The sequence below is a fragment of the Symphalangus syndactylus genome, chromosome 2, assembly GCF_028878055.3.
Source record: "Symphalangus syndactylus isolate Jambi chromosome 2, NHGRI_mSymSyn1-v2.1_pri, whole genome shotgun sequence".
Taxonomy (NCBI): Eukaryota; Metazoa; Chordata; class Mammalia; order Primates; family Hylobatidae; genus Symphalangus; species Symphalangus syndactylus.
The window spans coordinates 143,069,050-143,084,992 of record NC_072424.2 but is presented as its reverse complement, the minus strand read 5'-3'; the positions used below and the strand labels follow the sequence as shown (position 1 = coordinate 143,084,992).

Genomic DNA, 15,943 nt, shown 5'->3' with positions numbered 1-15,943 from the left:
AGAATAAGTATATGAGGATAAATGTATATATTATATTGGAATATGAAGAGCCCTAAGTTGTTGCCAGAGTGATCCTATTCAATTATCATATTGATCCTCTGGGCTCCCACCCCTCTTATGATTAGTAATAGAGCAGAAAAGTCCTTAACAACCTGACTCAGCCTGTTCTTCCACCTAAGCTCCTGCACGCACTGCACGCGCTCCATGGTCCAGTCACACAAAGCCGCAGATGCTTTTCCTCATAGTTGACTTACTGTTTTATCTGTTGACCTTTTTTACAATTTTTGTGCCTACCCTAAGCCTTTCTCCTACTTGCTGTACCTGGTACACTTACCTACTCTTAAGAAATGTTTCCCTGTTCCCACTATAGTCATTAGTGATGTGGTATTTCTGGTTTTTCTCCTGGGTATGAGGTAAGATTGCAAGTTGATGATGTGAATTGCTTTGATCAATAGCAGGTGGAAGGAAGCGAGGTGTGTTACTGACTCGTGGAAGTCTTTAATAGGCGATGCTCACTTTCCCACGCTCCCATCCCCTGCCGTGGTAGCCAGTGCTGTTCCATATGGTGTTTGGTCTTGCATTCCTGAGTGAGAACAAGGTAGAGGAAGGAGACTCCTCAGAACTTCATGGATGTGGACAGTGAGTGAAAAACAAATCCTGTGTGTTTTCAGTTACTAAGATCCTGAGATAGTTCATTATTTCAGCAACACTTAGCCCTGACGGGCTGACACATGCCCCTCTTATGAGCTTCTCTTTCCTCAGTGTTACTGTAATTGTTGGTAGCACTTTTGAGAACTTGCTGTGTCCCAGACTGTGTGCCTGGTGCTTTATTTCTGGTTTTTTTTTTTTTTTTTTTGCTTGTTCACGATGTTAATAATTTGCTCAAGGTCAGACTGTGTGACTCCTAATGACTGCGCTCTCCCCAGCTCCCTTGGCTGCATTAGTCAACAAACATCCCCACGCACCTGCTGTGTGCCTAGCTCTGTACTAGGTCTGAGGATCAAAAGATGAATCAGAAATAATCCCTGTCCATGAGAAAATAAGGATATTATAGGGAGAAACAGAAATTCAAGCCAGTGCGTACAATGACATATTAATAAAGGTTGTACAGCACAGTGGGTGCTAGAAAGATTTAGAATCAAAACCTGTCTCTTTCATTATGTGGTCTTGGACAAGTGTCTGTCTCCCCACTCTCCAACCTTTCTGACTTCTATTCCAAAAATGGGAACATTTGTAACTTTTATAAGATGTCCATGGCCACCTACCTGAAAACAGTAGTAGCATTGCATGCACCGAAGCATTTGAAGCCCTAGGCACTCAACAGCCTGCCACAAATGACAGTAAATGATCTGTAAGCATTGACTTAAACAAGTGGTTTCCGTGTTGCTTCAGTGGAAGATTCACCGAGTGCACAAAGGAAGGAGCCAGAAACTTGCTTGAGGGAAAAGGAGCAGAAAAGTTATATGGAGGAGGAGGTGGTGTTTGACTTGAGTTCTTAAACAGAAGTAATTTTAACTCTGACTGGACGACAAGGGCAATACATTTCAGGATAAAGGAAATAGCATGAACAAACTGTGAAACGTTGAGAACTACAGGAAATTTTTTTTTTTTGAGAAGGAGTCTCGCTCTTTCACCCAGGCTGGAGTGCAGTGGCGCGATCTCGGCTCACTGCAGGCTCCGCCCCCTGGGGTTCACACCATTCTCCTGCCTCAGCCTCCCAAGTAGCTGGGACTACAGGCACCTGCTACCTCGCCCAGCTAATTTTTTGTATTTTTAGTAGAGACGGGGTTTCACTGTGTTAGCCAGGATGGTCTCGATCTCCTGACCTCGTGATCCGCCTGCCTTGGCCTCCCAAAGTGCTGGGATTACAGGTGTGAGCCACCGCGCCCTGCCAGGAAACTTATTTTTAGAACAGTGCGGATCACAGTTGGAGAAATGGTGGGAGAAGTGCTGTGCAGGTGCCACGGGCAGCCCCAGCCGCCTGAATGCAACTGCACAGGCCATTCAGAAAGAGTGGAAGGGCTCATCCTGAGCTGTGACTTGTTGTTTTCTTTTGTTGTTGTTTTGTTTTGTTTTTTAATATGGGTTCTGGAAACATGGAAGCAATGTCAAGGATTGCCAGGAGTCACAGATGAAGGAAGCCAGCTGGTGGACCTCTGTAGAGAGAGATGATGAAGGCTTAAATTCAGGCAGAGGAGATGGAAAGAGAACAGGTATGAGCAAAATGAAGCAATGAAATTTGATAAGACATATTCCGGTGGTAAAATGTAAAGAGTGAGGCAAGGAAGGGGGTTCAGGAGAGCTACCACACTTCTAATGTGGTGACTGGAGGGTCGTTTGTAATAGAACTTGAGAATAGAGAAAGTTTATTTTTTTATTTTTTGTTTTGTAACTGTCAAGTTTTCTGTGTAGGAATTATTCAGGTTAAAAACTCAAACAATGTGGAAAATCTTCAAAGTAAGCTAAGAAATTCCACCACCCACATATGACCCTGTTAGCTTTTTCCTCTACACTGAAAACCACATGTATGTGTAATGATCATCTTAAACAGAGTGGTACCTTTAGCAGCTTCCTTTTGATTTAGTAACAGCGCAAGCCGCCTCCAGCTTTCCACTGAAATACCTAAGAGATCTGCTTTACGCCTTAGTGTAAAAGGATAAGTAGTATCCCATTCCATGTAGGATGTTTCTGGTTATTTCTTTATATCTACTTATATCTACTTTATATCTACTTTTATAAGTAATGTTATCCAGGACACTCTTGTGTAGCTATCTCTGCATGCTTTTGACAGTATAGTAACACGTTTTTTACAAAGAGAGCAAGTGCAGTCTTGCGCATGTAGTTTCTCAGGTAGCTTGTGGACACTCACGTGGGCATGTCACCTACTCAGCTGGACCAGAAGGGGCTGATGTCAGCTAGTCAGCTGGACCAGAAGGATGAACTGGGGCTGAGTATTTGTAGGGTATCAAAATGTGAATGGTACTTGAAACTATTGTCAATGATTCACTTATTGGAAGCATTTATTGGGGGGGGTCTGCTGATTGCCAGGTGCCGTATTATCCTTGGGGATACAATGGTCCCTAACCTCCCAGCGCTTTACTACAGACCCACGAAGACAAATGAATAGTCATAAACAGATTTACTGTTAAGAGTTTACTGATAAAATACATTTGCTGATGAAGATTACAAATGAGAAGAAATGAGTGTTAGGATGGAACCTAATTTTTAGACTTGGTGGCAGACGAAGGCCTCCCTATTTCTTTGTTATGTATTTTTTTTGGCTAATCCTAAATATTTTATGTACATATCTTGATTGTTACACTTTCTATGTGTCCTAGAAAGAGCATGATTTTTAAGCATTGACTTAAACAAGTGGAAATAGCTCCAGTTTGCATAATCAGTCCCGTGGTTTTAGTTCCTGCTTCAGCAAATTGAGGGCGAGCATTCAGTTGTGCATATACCATCTTTTATTCATCCGTTCCCTAGTGGATAAGTATTTAAGATAGTGCCAATTTTTTGTTGTTGTAAAAAATACCAACTTCAGAAATAACACATACGTCATTGAACTTGCCCCCTTTCTCTCCATTTTCAGTACCATTAGGGGTCATTGTATCCATGACTGTGGTGAAGTTGCTCTGCGCGTAGGACACAGAGCATGGGCCCTCCCCAGAGTCCTCACTGGGACACTGCTCCCCTGCCAGATTCTCTGCCAGGGCCTTCATCTGAGCCACTTAGGAGAAACTTAAAGGGTACCTCAGGAAATAACAATGTATCTTAAGAACCCAATGCCTTCTGGAAGCCTTTCCTCTGTTACTCAGAAGCCTTTTCTATGGCTATTTCCTATGTTTTCACTACAGTGCCTTTCAGCTACAAAATGAGTTGTTAGAAGTGTCATTTTTGCTGTTAAATGTTATTTCTGTGATTCTGTGTTTTCACTGTTTCCTGCTTACTAACGTGTGTGACAGTGGCCTTGACCTTATATCGCTAAAGGACAATGCTAAAATATGATAAAGCACCAGTGATTTTTAAGGAGTTGCTAGGGGATGCAACTGCAGACGTCTCTTGCAGGGGTTCCTCAGCATGGCTGGATGGCAGAATCGTATGGAGGAGCTTCATGGCCCCTATTGTACACTTACTCATGCAGAGTCTTTGGACAATATATTTTCTAAAAGATGCCCATGGGTTGCCAAAGTTGGTTCCAGATATATTTGAAAAGGAGGCGCATCATTAGTAACTACTTTTTCTATTCTTTTTAAAATAAAATTTATTTTTACTTCTTATTTTCCCTCTTCTAAAATTTAACCTAATTTTGCTTTCGTATTGCGGGGAAAAGAACTCTGATGTTACATGAAGAAAATGTAATACAAACTAGGTTAGATTTTATGTAGTCTGTGTAGCATAGAACAATAATTTATTGCCAACAGGACAGAATGGGATGAGATGTTGCAGTGGTAGATGAGGCTCTTCAGTGATAGGACTCTTTGTTTTTAGGGACTTTGAGAGGAGGCTGTCTACTTATAAACTCTCATCAAGTAGGTAGGCATGAGGTGTGAGACCCTCCTGAGCCTCACACCTGTACAAGATATGATTTAGGACCACTGGATTTTTGTGGGACTCACTCTTTTTATCATATGGGTGCCCTATTTATGGAAAAGAATACAAAAGTACCTTACTTTTTCAAATTTCTCAAAAATGTGATAATGTGAACTCATCGCCGAGGTCATTCCCAGGACCTCAGAAGGGGCCTGTACACATTCTGGGCCCTGAAACTTAGCTTCATGGTATATCTGCCTATTCTCCTGCCCCAAAATGTTGTTCCCACTCAGTTTCTACGGTGACTGAAATTGCACATGTGGAAGGGCACTCTGGTGCTACATTTCTTTCTCTAGAATTGAAGTTCCCCTGAGAGAGACCGAAGGGAGACATGTGGATTGTTCCCCAGAGTCCACTCGCACGGGCTGATAGCTGCCTCCTAGGGCTCTTGGTTGAGAAAGAGGCATGAGAAAGATTGGGGTGGGCCAAGGCAGGATTAGAACTAGGAAGACAGGAGGGAGACAGTGGGGATCGGCAGGGCCTGTTTCCTGTTGCTGCCATTTGTTAACCTCTGCGTGAGGTTGCAGCATGCCTTACTTGATTGATTTATGGCCTCACTTTCTGCTGTCACTGTCCAAGCCCATGGAGAATGCTGAGGCTGGGGGCTAGTGAAAGGAGAAACGGACAGTGGGACAGGGAAGAAAAGGGCTGAATGAAAAGATTCTGACCCAAGGACAAACTTATCTTATTAACCTGTTTTGCTTAGTGTATCCTGATCTTAGTCTCTGTTTTAAAATATATTGGTTACAAAAAGGATTTTTCCTATGGCTCTTTGTCATCTGGCATAGAACAATAATTATTGCCAACAGGACAGGGTGGGATGAGATGTTGCGGTGGTAGATGAGGCTCTTCCGTTATGGGACTCTTTAGGGACTTTGAGAGGAGGCTGTATAATTATAAACTATAATTAATTAATTAGATAGGCATGAGGGACCCTAATGATTCTTTAATGTACCTAAGAGCAAATAAATGAAAACTTCAGAAAGCAGAAGAGAACCTCCCTGATTAATCCATGTAAATTTTGAGAAACACTAAGTAGTTACCTGTTAGCAAGTTCTTAACACGAAAACTTTAGGGGGCTGTGGCATCTAAAGACTAGGAAATCTTGAAAATAATTACTCTTGTGAAAGGAATTTAAAGGACAGGGCAATTAGATCTTAAAAGTATGGGAGTCTACCAATTCTTTCATTTCTCTACCTCACAGGGCTGGTATATTTCATATTACAATGCCGCTAAGTCACATAAAACACTGCATAGTACACAGCAGGCACTGAATAAATGTTAGCAAATTATGTGTAACATAAAACTGTTAAAAATGTAATTATTATATTTGGCTAGCTAGAGAAAAAAATACTTCAATCATATTATATTAGTCCATTTTCACACTGCTGATAAAGGCATACCAGAGACTGGGAAGAAAAAGAGGTTTAATTCAGTTCCACGTGGCTGGGGAGGCCTCAGAATCATGGCAGGAGGTGAAAGACACTTCTTACATGGTGGCAGCAAAAAGAAAAATGAGGAAGAAGCAAAAGCGGAACCCCTGATAACCCATCAGATTTCATGAGACTTATTCTCTTATCACGAGAGTAGCACAGGAAAGACCAGCTCCCGTGATTCAATTACCACCCCCCTGGGTCCCACCCACAACACTTGGGAATTCTGGGAGATATAATTCAAGTTGAGACTTGGGTGGGGACCTAGCCAAACCATATAACATATTTAAACCTTTGACCACTGGACTTAGCTAATCTTGCTTCCAACATCAGATGTGTTTAAAGAATTCGGTGCTTATTTGTGAGTCAGGAATGGAGGGAAGAGAGCAGAAGCAGTTTCTGAAAATACCACTGTCTGACTTGACTTGATACAATCATGCCAGAGTAGTTAAAAGGAGTTTAGCAGGTCCTTCAGGTCCTGCTGAGGGCAATTACTCTGTGTCCTTGATAAAGCAGTCTCAAGGCCATTATACAGCACATACTGTGGGAGGGAAATGCTGATGAGGAAAGCAGCAGATGTAAATCTGCCGGTGGGGAACATCATTGAGACGCAGAGAAACATGAAGTGAGGAAGTTAATGCCGGAAAGGTGACTAGATGCTGCTGGGGTTAAAGGGAGAGAGGAAGAGGCTTGGCTGTGCAGCAGTGAACCTGGAAGAAATACATGCTACCCTGTACACAAAAGGACACGTCAGAACATTTACATGTGTATGTGTATATGTGTGCGCAGCCACACACATACAATTTGGTTTCTTGAACAGAAAGAAGCACGCGTCCTCAAAAGACAACCCACTTTCTCATTGGGTTCAGTTGGACTCTGAGCTTCAAACCTGAGTTTACAGAGAACTCATTCACTCCATTTTCCTGGACAATCGTCCTTCAGAGCCCTGCCCTGGCCGGCCACTCTCCCTCTCTCGGGTGGTAAGCGTCTTGGAAGGGCTGCAGGCTGTTTTGGCAGTGTGTCCCCAGCATGCAGCCCTGAAAAACGAGTGCGTCTTCTGTGGTTCGTGGGATCCTCAGAGGAGGAGTGAAGGTGATTATAACGTGTCAGATTCTCATTTGGGGTGGCAAGTGTTGATTTGACAGAGATGAAAGCCTTTGGCTGGGGAGGGGTGTGTGAGGTGCGGTGTGGCGAGGATTCCCGGGTCGGACTGTGATGTCAGTGGCGCCGGAGGGAACAGCTTGCACTCAGCCTTGAGCAGTTGGAATCTGTTGGGAGGGCAGTTGGCCAATCCTAGGCCTGAGAGTTGGGCAATGGGAGACCCCATCAGTGTGTCACCTTTGCCTCCGGGTAGAAAGAAAGTAATCTAAGGATGTGTGCAAGACTGCATTCCTAGGCGAGTCTGCGTAACTGATGCCAAACCGGGGAGGAGGGCTGTGGAGGAGGCCGTGGAGGCCGGCTCACCAGCTCTGTACTGTTGGTCAGAGACGCACTCCCGCTCCTGCCTGTGACCCAGCAGTTGACGGTTAACTGGTATGGCAACATTATATGGTGAGGAGGGTGCTTGCTTGCTCATATGATAATAACAAAAATATTTATTAAATTCTTACTGTTATGAGGTATTCCGTTAAGCCTGTTTAAAGACGCTGAGGCTAAGAAGTTTTATGATACTAAAATGTAATTGAGGCATACTTTATATTTTCCTAATTGTCCTGGGTTAAGTGATGGCAACAGTGAGTATAGGGGTTCCTCTGACTTTTCATTACTCCAAGAAGTCAGAAGAGAGACTGGTGAGAAAATGAAAACTAACACTGAAATGTATCAGAAGGAAGCTGGAAAGGGCAGTACTGAAGAAGAGAAAACCATACGGGCACTCTGCCTTTGTGCAACAGAGAAAGAGTCATACCTATTGCGAGGGAGTGAGTTGAATTGAGCAAGGACTGTGCATAAAGATTTGTTTGCCTTATAAAGGTGAAGGCTTACGTTTTGTGTCTGCTTCTTTGTGTTTGCTTGTTTTAGTATGCTTTTGTTTTCAGCAAAGCATTTACTATTTGCCAGAAATGCTGGCAGTCGTAGTAGAGGAGTTGGCATAGAATTCATTAGGATTATTTCCTTTAAAATTCCTTCACAACTGTCTTATGGCAATTCTGAAATTACCATTGGGAGATAGATTAGAATATATGAGAATGTCTAGCTTACAGTTAAGGCTGATCTGGAAGTACTAATAGTAGGACAGCTTCTCACCTCTTCTGAAGGACTGGAGAGGCAGTCTGCGTAGGGTAGAAAAGAGAAAAGAGAGCATTCCATAGAGAGAACTGGACATGTATGGGGAGCTGGAAGTCCTGACCCTGTCCCATCATCTTACAGAAGGCAGGTCCATAGCCAGCCTCCCAGCGGCTGGCAAGAGCAGTCCCTCTAGGTCCCAGTGCCAGGCTATTAGTTTAAAATTTTCCTAATTTATTTGAAAATTTATAAGAGTAATGGATCTTTTTCTCTGAAAATTAGTTTGGGATTCTACCTATTGTATGAGCTTAATAGAAGAACCCAAGGAACCATTTATCAATTGCCATGTTCCAGATGGCATATTAAGAATTTGATGTGCATTATATTTATTAGTCTTCATGATAATCCTTATAAGATTGATACTATTATTATCACCATTTTACAGATCTGAGCCTTAGGATAAGTCCATTGCCCAAGGTCACACAGTAGGGGCCACACCATTTGTACCCTGATTATAAAGGAAGGTATGAACTCCCATTTTCATGATATGGAACAACTTCTGTACAAGTGTTTTAAGTTTGGAAAATTTTAAAGACAGTTTTGCAAAAAATGCCTTTCCTTTCTTCTCTTTTTGAAAGAAATCTTGACAATAAATTGCTTATGTGTTGCATGTGACTCTTAAACGTTCTGTTTTTAAGATCTCTTTGATATTGTTGGTGCTCTCTGTCTCTCTCTGAGATCTGTTAATAAGAAGAAAAGAAATTAAATACTATTAGTAAAGTATACTTCCAAACTTTTGTAACAATAAGTTCCACCATTCTCAGATATACTTAAATAACTGCTAAAATGTATGTTGGTATTGTAAAACCTAATCGGCAAACTGACAGGTTTGGGTTTTTTTCCCTCAACCAAAAAGTAAGTGGAAAAAGACTCTCTTAAAATTAGAGTTGTGAGTGGTTTGTTGGCTTGACTGGTGGCATTGAGTGCCTCAGGTGAGCAGAGACCAAAGCGTGACCTGTGCTAGTGGAGCTCTTGTTGCCGTTAAGTGTTTCGTTCACAAGGAGACAAGTTCTACTTCAGTCTTACACGTGGGTCACACACAGCTGACCTCAGGTTGCCATTTCTTTTCCATTTTACCAGCCTCATAGTCTTTTTTGTGTTACCTTCCATTTACAATCCATTATATGTAAGTGGGACTTAAGGGCCTATGAAGGACACAACAAAAACTGTGAGTAAACCTGGTATCATCCGGCTTTTCTCCTGTCTGCTGCAGTTTGATGTTGCTGAGATCTTGTCCACAGCTATTAAGCTATCTGGAAAAGAATTAACTGGGACATGTAAAGTAGTCATTCTGTTTCTAAAGTGGGTTTGTTTTTTTCTGGCCCATAAAATGCATGTAAGTCTTTATTTACGTGCTACGTTTGGACATATTTGAGGGAGTATTTCCTTCTATTTATTGGTCACATTAATATCATACATCTGTCACTTCAACCATCAACCCGGATAGCCTAAAGGGAGAAAACATTTTTGTGGCCAAAACCAGAGTTTTACATAGGAAAATGCTTGGGTGCATATACAGCCAAAGACTCATTGGCTTACTTTTCTACATACGATTTGAGAATTGAGATAATTTTGTGACTAGTTCTCCATTAAAACCTGATTTGGCTTTTAGTACTCTATATTAGAAGAAAGTGACTATTAAAAAACTTAATCCACGGGAGAATTTTCTTAATCCATGGTCTGTGTGTGTGGGTTTATCATGTATTTATTTATGTAACAGATATCAGGTGTCTACTATGTGCCAAGAACTTTTTCAGGAATTGGGAATACAGCAGTGAATGAATAGATTAAAATAAAATCACTTTCCTCCAGGATACCTGCATTAAAACAGAGGAGGGGTAAGACAGAAATAAGTTAGGAAAATATGTGGTGTGTCAGATTGTTGATAAGTGCTAAGAAGAAAAAGGAGTGAAGGGCAGTTACCATTTTAATTAACATGGGCAGGGAAGCCTGCACCAAGTAGGGAAAATTTGAGCAAAAATTTAGAGCAGTCAGACAGCTGGTAACAAGTTTCAAGCAGAAGGAAGAAAGAGCAATTGCAAAAATTTAGTCTCAGAATATGGCTGGCATATTTGGAGGCACTGCAAGGCGGCCATGTCAGTAGAGAAGGAGAGCAAAGTTCTCCTAGGATATTCAGGATCCCATGAAGGATTTTTTCTGCTCTCTGAGTAAGACAGGAAGAAACTGAAGAGTTTGTTTATTCACTTACCTTTTTTTTTTTTTTTTTTTGGTGACACGGTCTCACTCTGTTGCCCAGGCTGAGTGCAGTGGTGCAATCATGGCTCCCGGCAGTCTCGACCTACTGGGCTCAAGCAGTCCTCCCACCTCAGCCTGTCAAGTAGCTGGGACTACAGGTGTGTGCCACCACACCCAACTAATTTTTTAAATTTTTTGTAGAGAAGGGGTCTTGCTAGGTTGCACAGCATGGTCTGGAACTGCTGGACTCAGGTGATCCTCTCACTTCAGCCACCAGAGGTGCTGGGATTACAGGTATAAACCACTGCATCATCTGGTTCATTGAAGAGTTTTAAGCAGAGAAGTGACCTGATCTGACTTCCTAAGATCACTGTGGCTACTGTATTGAGAACTGACTGGAGGAGAAAAAGGGCAGACACAGGGAGACGATTGAGGAGGCCAGTGGCCAAACCGGGCAAGGGCTGGTGGTGGCTGGGGCCATGGTGGTCCCAGTAGACTGGATGAGAAATGAAAGGATTGCGGATACTTTTTCAGGGTACAGCCAACAGTATTTCCTGATGGATTAGCTATATGGTGGGAGAGAAAGATGCCAATGATGGCTTCAGGGTTTCAGCCTTGATGGAACAATGGAGGATCAGGTTTAGGAAGAAAATCTGGAGTCTGCCAGATGTCTCCACCATAAAGGTATCGTTTCTTCTTTGTGATGAGTAATCCATGGAATGATACTTTGAGATCTCGTGAATATAATATTTCTCAATACCGTATTAGGTGTTTGGTTTTGGCCGTTTCTATGGTCTGAATATTTGTCCTCCCCAGCCCCCAAATTCATATGTTGAACATAATCACCAAGGTAGATGGTATTAGAATGTGGGGCCTTTGGGAGATGGTTGGGTCATGAGGGCTGCACCCCTGAGAATGGGATTAATTAATGCTCTGATAAGAGGCCCCAAAGAGCTGCTTTCCCCTTCAGCCATGTGCAGACACATAGAAGGACTCATCTATGAAGACGGGGCCTTCACCAGACGCTGAGTCTACTGGTGCTTTGATCTTGGACTTCCAGCCTTCAGAACTGTGAAAAAGAAGTTTCTGTTGTTCCTAGATTATCCAGTCTAAGGTGTTTTGTTACAGCCTGAAGGGACCAAGACAGACGTATTAGTTGGAGATACGGAGTAGGTTTTTGGCTATATTATTACAGAAGTCTGGGTGTAAGTTGATTAAAATAAGGACTGATTTTCATTTGAGGCCCTGATAATGGAACATGGGCAAGCATTTCATGGGTATGTCACATGTTCAATTTCATTCATTTGAATGGACTAGAACAATGAAAGATAATAATTTAATTTTGATTGTTCTACAGGCCTGTCTTTATTAACTTTGCAGATGTCCATCTGTGTGATAATTGAGCCAGTTTTCTTAACTCTATAATATAGCCAAAGGCTTCGAGCCATCTTTTCTGTAACAGTGATGTTGCCCAGCTTTGGTGGGGAGGCAGGTTAGTTTGACTCCCATGAGAGGACTAATCCAGAGACAAGTAGGCTAGCAAAGGACGGACTGAGGCTAGGGCAGGTGAGCTGCAGGGCTGGCCCCTGCAGCCGGCTAGGGCTTAAGGGAACCATTTCCACATGGCTGGACCTGGGCCTTAAACCCAGTGATGGCTGGGATTGCCAGGCTCCTGCAGTCCAAAGAATCTGGGTTTCAGAATCGACTCACTTTGTTCAAATTCCAGCTTTGCCAATCACTAGATACATGACTTTGACAAAGTTACTTCTCTGAACTTCAGTTTCTCCACCTGTAGATTGCGGATAATCATAATTCATGATCTGATCTTGTTTGCCACACCAGACTTACCTCCTGCCATCCTTTTAAGTGTACTTTTTAACATTATGCACGTGAGTATATGGTTCTTTGGCTTGGCACAAATTACCATTGCGTTGCATGTCCTTTCTATTTTTGGTGATGCTAAATTTGCTCACTAGGTTCAGATGGAGTCTGCCAGATGTTTCCACCATAAAGGTGTCGTTTCTCCTTTGTGATGAGTAATCCATGGAATGATACTTTGAGATCTCATGAATATAATATTTCTCAACACCATATCATTGAGTGGTTTTACTATTCATTGATGATCTTTGCCTGAATTATTGCTTTGGGGCTTACGAAATGATGATTTTTGAATGAATTCTACTATCCCATCTATATTTACAGCTTGAATTCTTCTGAGAGAAAAGAGCTTCCCTCACTCTGCTCCCACTTTTTTGTTCTGCTTCACTTTGGGTATCATTAAGGACTCATGGATTCCTTCTCTATTCAGTATTATAATACGTTACCATTTCTATTCTTTTTTATACTTAATGTGTTATAATCTGTTGCTGTATTTATTATTTCAGATCTTCAGACTACCCAGATTTGGCCAGTATGCGTTCTTTCAAACCCTTTCGTACTGTATTTCATATGTCTTCATTAGCCTCGGAAACACTTGATCTCCTGGCACAACATTTCCCTTATTTACTTTGTATGTTCCTATTTCACACCTGGAATCAGCCACTTCTCCAAGGAACTCTGGTTCTGTTCAGTGGGGAATGGTATTTAGTAGCCAAGACCTGAGCACTAGATGTGCTCATTGCAACTTGGATGTTATCCCTTCTAGGCTCTTACGGTGGCTACAGCTAGGAAATGTATATTTAAATGATGAGTTATGATGCTATCTCCAATTCAAATCCAGTACCATAGGGTTCTTCCTAATTTTTGTAAAACAATATTATACAAAGTAATTGGCATAGAAAGTAATTATTAGAAAGCTTATACATTATAGGTTAGTATGATTAAGAATGTTAATATTAAAAATTGGTTATTTAGCTCACTTACAATAATTGTGTACTATGCCTGAACAAGGAATCTGAGCATAGTTTTCAGTCTTTGGAATTTTGACTGGATTTGGCATCCTTAACATACTCAGAATGACCTACATACTTCATAATATTAGTAAGTGTCATTACAAGATGGATAGTTTAGAACATCATCATTTACAAATATCTCAGCAAGTTATAACAAAATGTTTTTATTATAAAACATAAAGGTTTACTAGAAAGGCTTTAAATAAATTGAAATGTAACTAACGTAATGTCTCAGTATTAGGTGTAGATTTTGCTGATGGAGTAGTCAGTATACGCAATTTTCACTGATGGCTCCTTTTTTAGGTTTATTGTAGTACCCCGTATTTGTGCTGCTTTTGATTATATCAGAATACTGACTCATGCCATCAACTTTGTTAGCCAGGACATTTTGAACTTTTTTTTCCCCATTATTCTTTTAAGTTCTGGGATACATGTGCAGAACGTGCAGGTTTGTTACATAGGTTTACATGTACCATGGTGGTTTGCAGCACCCATCAACCGGTCATCTACATTAGGTATTTCTCCTAATGCTATCTCCCTTAACCCCCACCCCCTGGCAGGCCCCAGTGTGTGATGTTCCCCTCCCTGTGTCCATGCATTCTCATTGTTCAGTTCCCACCTATGAGTGAGAACATGCAGTGTTTGGTTTTCTGTTCCTGTGTTAGTTTGCTGAGAATGATGGTTTCCAGCTTCATCCATATCCCTGCAAAGGACATGAACTCACCCTTTTTTATGGCTGCATAGTATTCCATGGTGTGTATGTGCCATATTTTCTTTATCCAGTCTATCATCGATGGACATTTGGTTTGCTTCCAATTCTTTGCTATTGTGAGCAGTGCTGCAATAAACATATGTGTGCATGTGTCTTTATAGTAGAATGACTTATATCCTTGGGGTATATTCTCAGTAATGAGATTGCTGGGTCAAATGGTATTTCTGGTTCTAGGTCCTTGAGGAATCACTACACTGTCTTCCACAACGGTTGAATTAATTTACACTCCCACCAACAGTGTAAAAGTGTTCCTGTTTCTCCACATCCTCTTCAGCATCTGTTGTTTCCTGACTTTTTAATGATGGCCATTTTAACTGGCATGAGATGGTATCTCATTGTGGTTTTGATTTGCATTTCTCTAATGACGAGTGATGATGGGCTTTTTTTTCATATGTTTGTTGGCCACATAAATGTCTTCTTTTGAGAATTGTCTGTTCATATCCTTTGCCTACTTTTTGATGGTGTTGTTTTTTTCGTGTAAATTTGTTTAAATTCCTTGTAGATTCTGGATATTAGCCCTTTGTCAGATGGACAGATTGCAAAAATTTTCTCCCATTCTGTAGGTTGCCTCTTAACTCCGATGATAGTTTCTTTTGCTGAGCAGAAGCTCTTCAGTTTAATTAGATCCTATTTGTCAATTTGGCTTTTGTTGCCTTTGCTTTTGGTGTTTTAATCATGAAGTCTTAGCTCATGCCTATGTCCTGAATGATATTGCCTAGGTTTTCTTCTAGGGTTTGTATGGTTTTAGGTCTTACTTTTAAGCCTTTAATCCATCTTGAGTTAATTTTTGTATAAAGTGTAAGGAAAGTCTTAGTTTTCTGCATGTGGCTAGCCAGTTTTCCCAACACCATTTATTAAATAAGGAATCCTTTCCCCATTGCTTGTTTTTGTCAGGTTTGTCAAAGATCAGATGGTTGTAGACGTGTGATGTTATTTCTGAGGCCTCTGTTCTGTTCCATTGGTCTATATATATCTGTTTTGGTATCAGTACCATGCTGTTTTGGTTACTATAGCTTTGTAGTATAGTTTGAAGTCAGAGAGTGTGATGCCTCCAGCTTAGCACATTTTAAACTTTTAAGTTTATCATATATATGTAAGGATTTTAATTAAAACCAATGCTGCAGGGAGTGTTTTTTGTATGCTACTATAGCATTTTTGTCTATTTGTGTTTTAAAATGGATATTTGGTTTTCTGGGATGGACATATAATACAGCCCTTTAAATAAAAAGCATTGATGAATGAATAGGTCAGCTTTATGGAGTTTTAAGTTTCTTTCTTCTTGTAAACAGCATAGAACCCCATTCAAGGCAATGCCAGGTAGATTATATCCTTAATTTATATTGGGCTAAAATACATTCAACAGATAATTTAACTTAAAAAAACAAAAAAGCAAAAAAAAAACACACGTTTTGAAGAGTTATTTAAGCTCTTCATTTTGGGTGTCCCAAGTAGGAGGTGAACTTGACATTGCCTTTTGACGAAGACTGCAGAGCAGGGCAGGACCAGTGAGTAATGCTTGTGGAGGTTCAAATCTCTGGTGACCCATTCCATACAGCTGTGGTTCTTTTAATTGGGAGACTTGGGTTTTGAAGGGGAGATGGCAGCCGGGACTGACAGATTTTACAATAGTAGAGCAGAGTACAGCAAAGCCAACAGTCAACAAATACTTTATTTATTGACACCAACTATACAGTCATGCTAATTTCATTCCAAGTGCAAAACTTAAACCTCATTCCAGTTTCTGTTTTCAAAGAATAACAGAAGCACAATGAAAA

The 15,943-nt window shown here is 41.1% G+C and overlaps 1 protein-coding gene across 5 annotated transcripts in view; it reads left to right on the top strand.

Moving 5' to 3' along the window:
• Positions 1-15,943, top strand: part of PDE10A (phosphodiesterase 10A) — a 667,471-nt gene that overhangs the window by 387,760 nt on the left and 263,768 nt on the right. For 2 of the 5 annotated variants that reach the window (XM_055269371.2, XM_055269355.2), the window contains exon 1: positions 7,275-7,577. The exons of the other annotated variants lie outside the window; for them this stretch is intronic. In XM_055269371.2, the coding sequence (XP_055125346.1) occupies positions 7,562-7,577 (16 nt within the window). In that variant the 5' untranslated portion in view covers positions 7,275-7,561. Of the gene's footprint in view, positions 1-7,274; positions 7,578-15,943 lie in introns of those variants that run through there. 5 annotated transcript variants of the gene reach the window in all.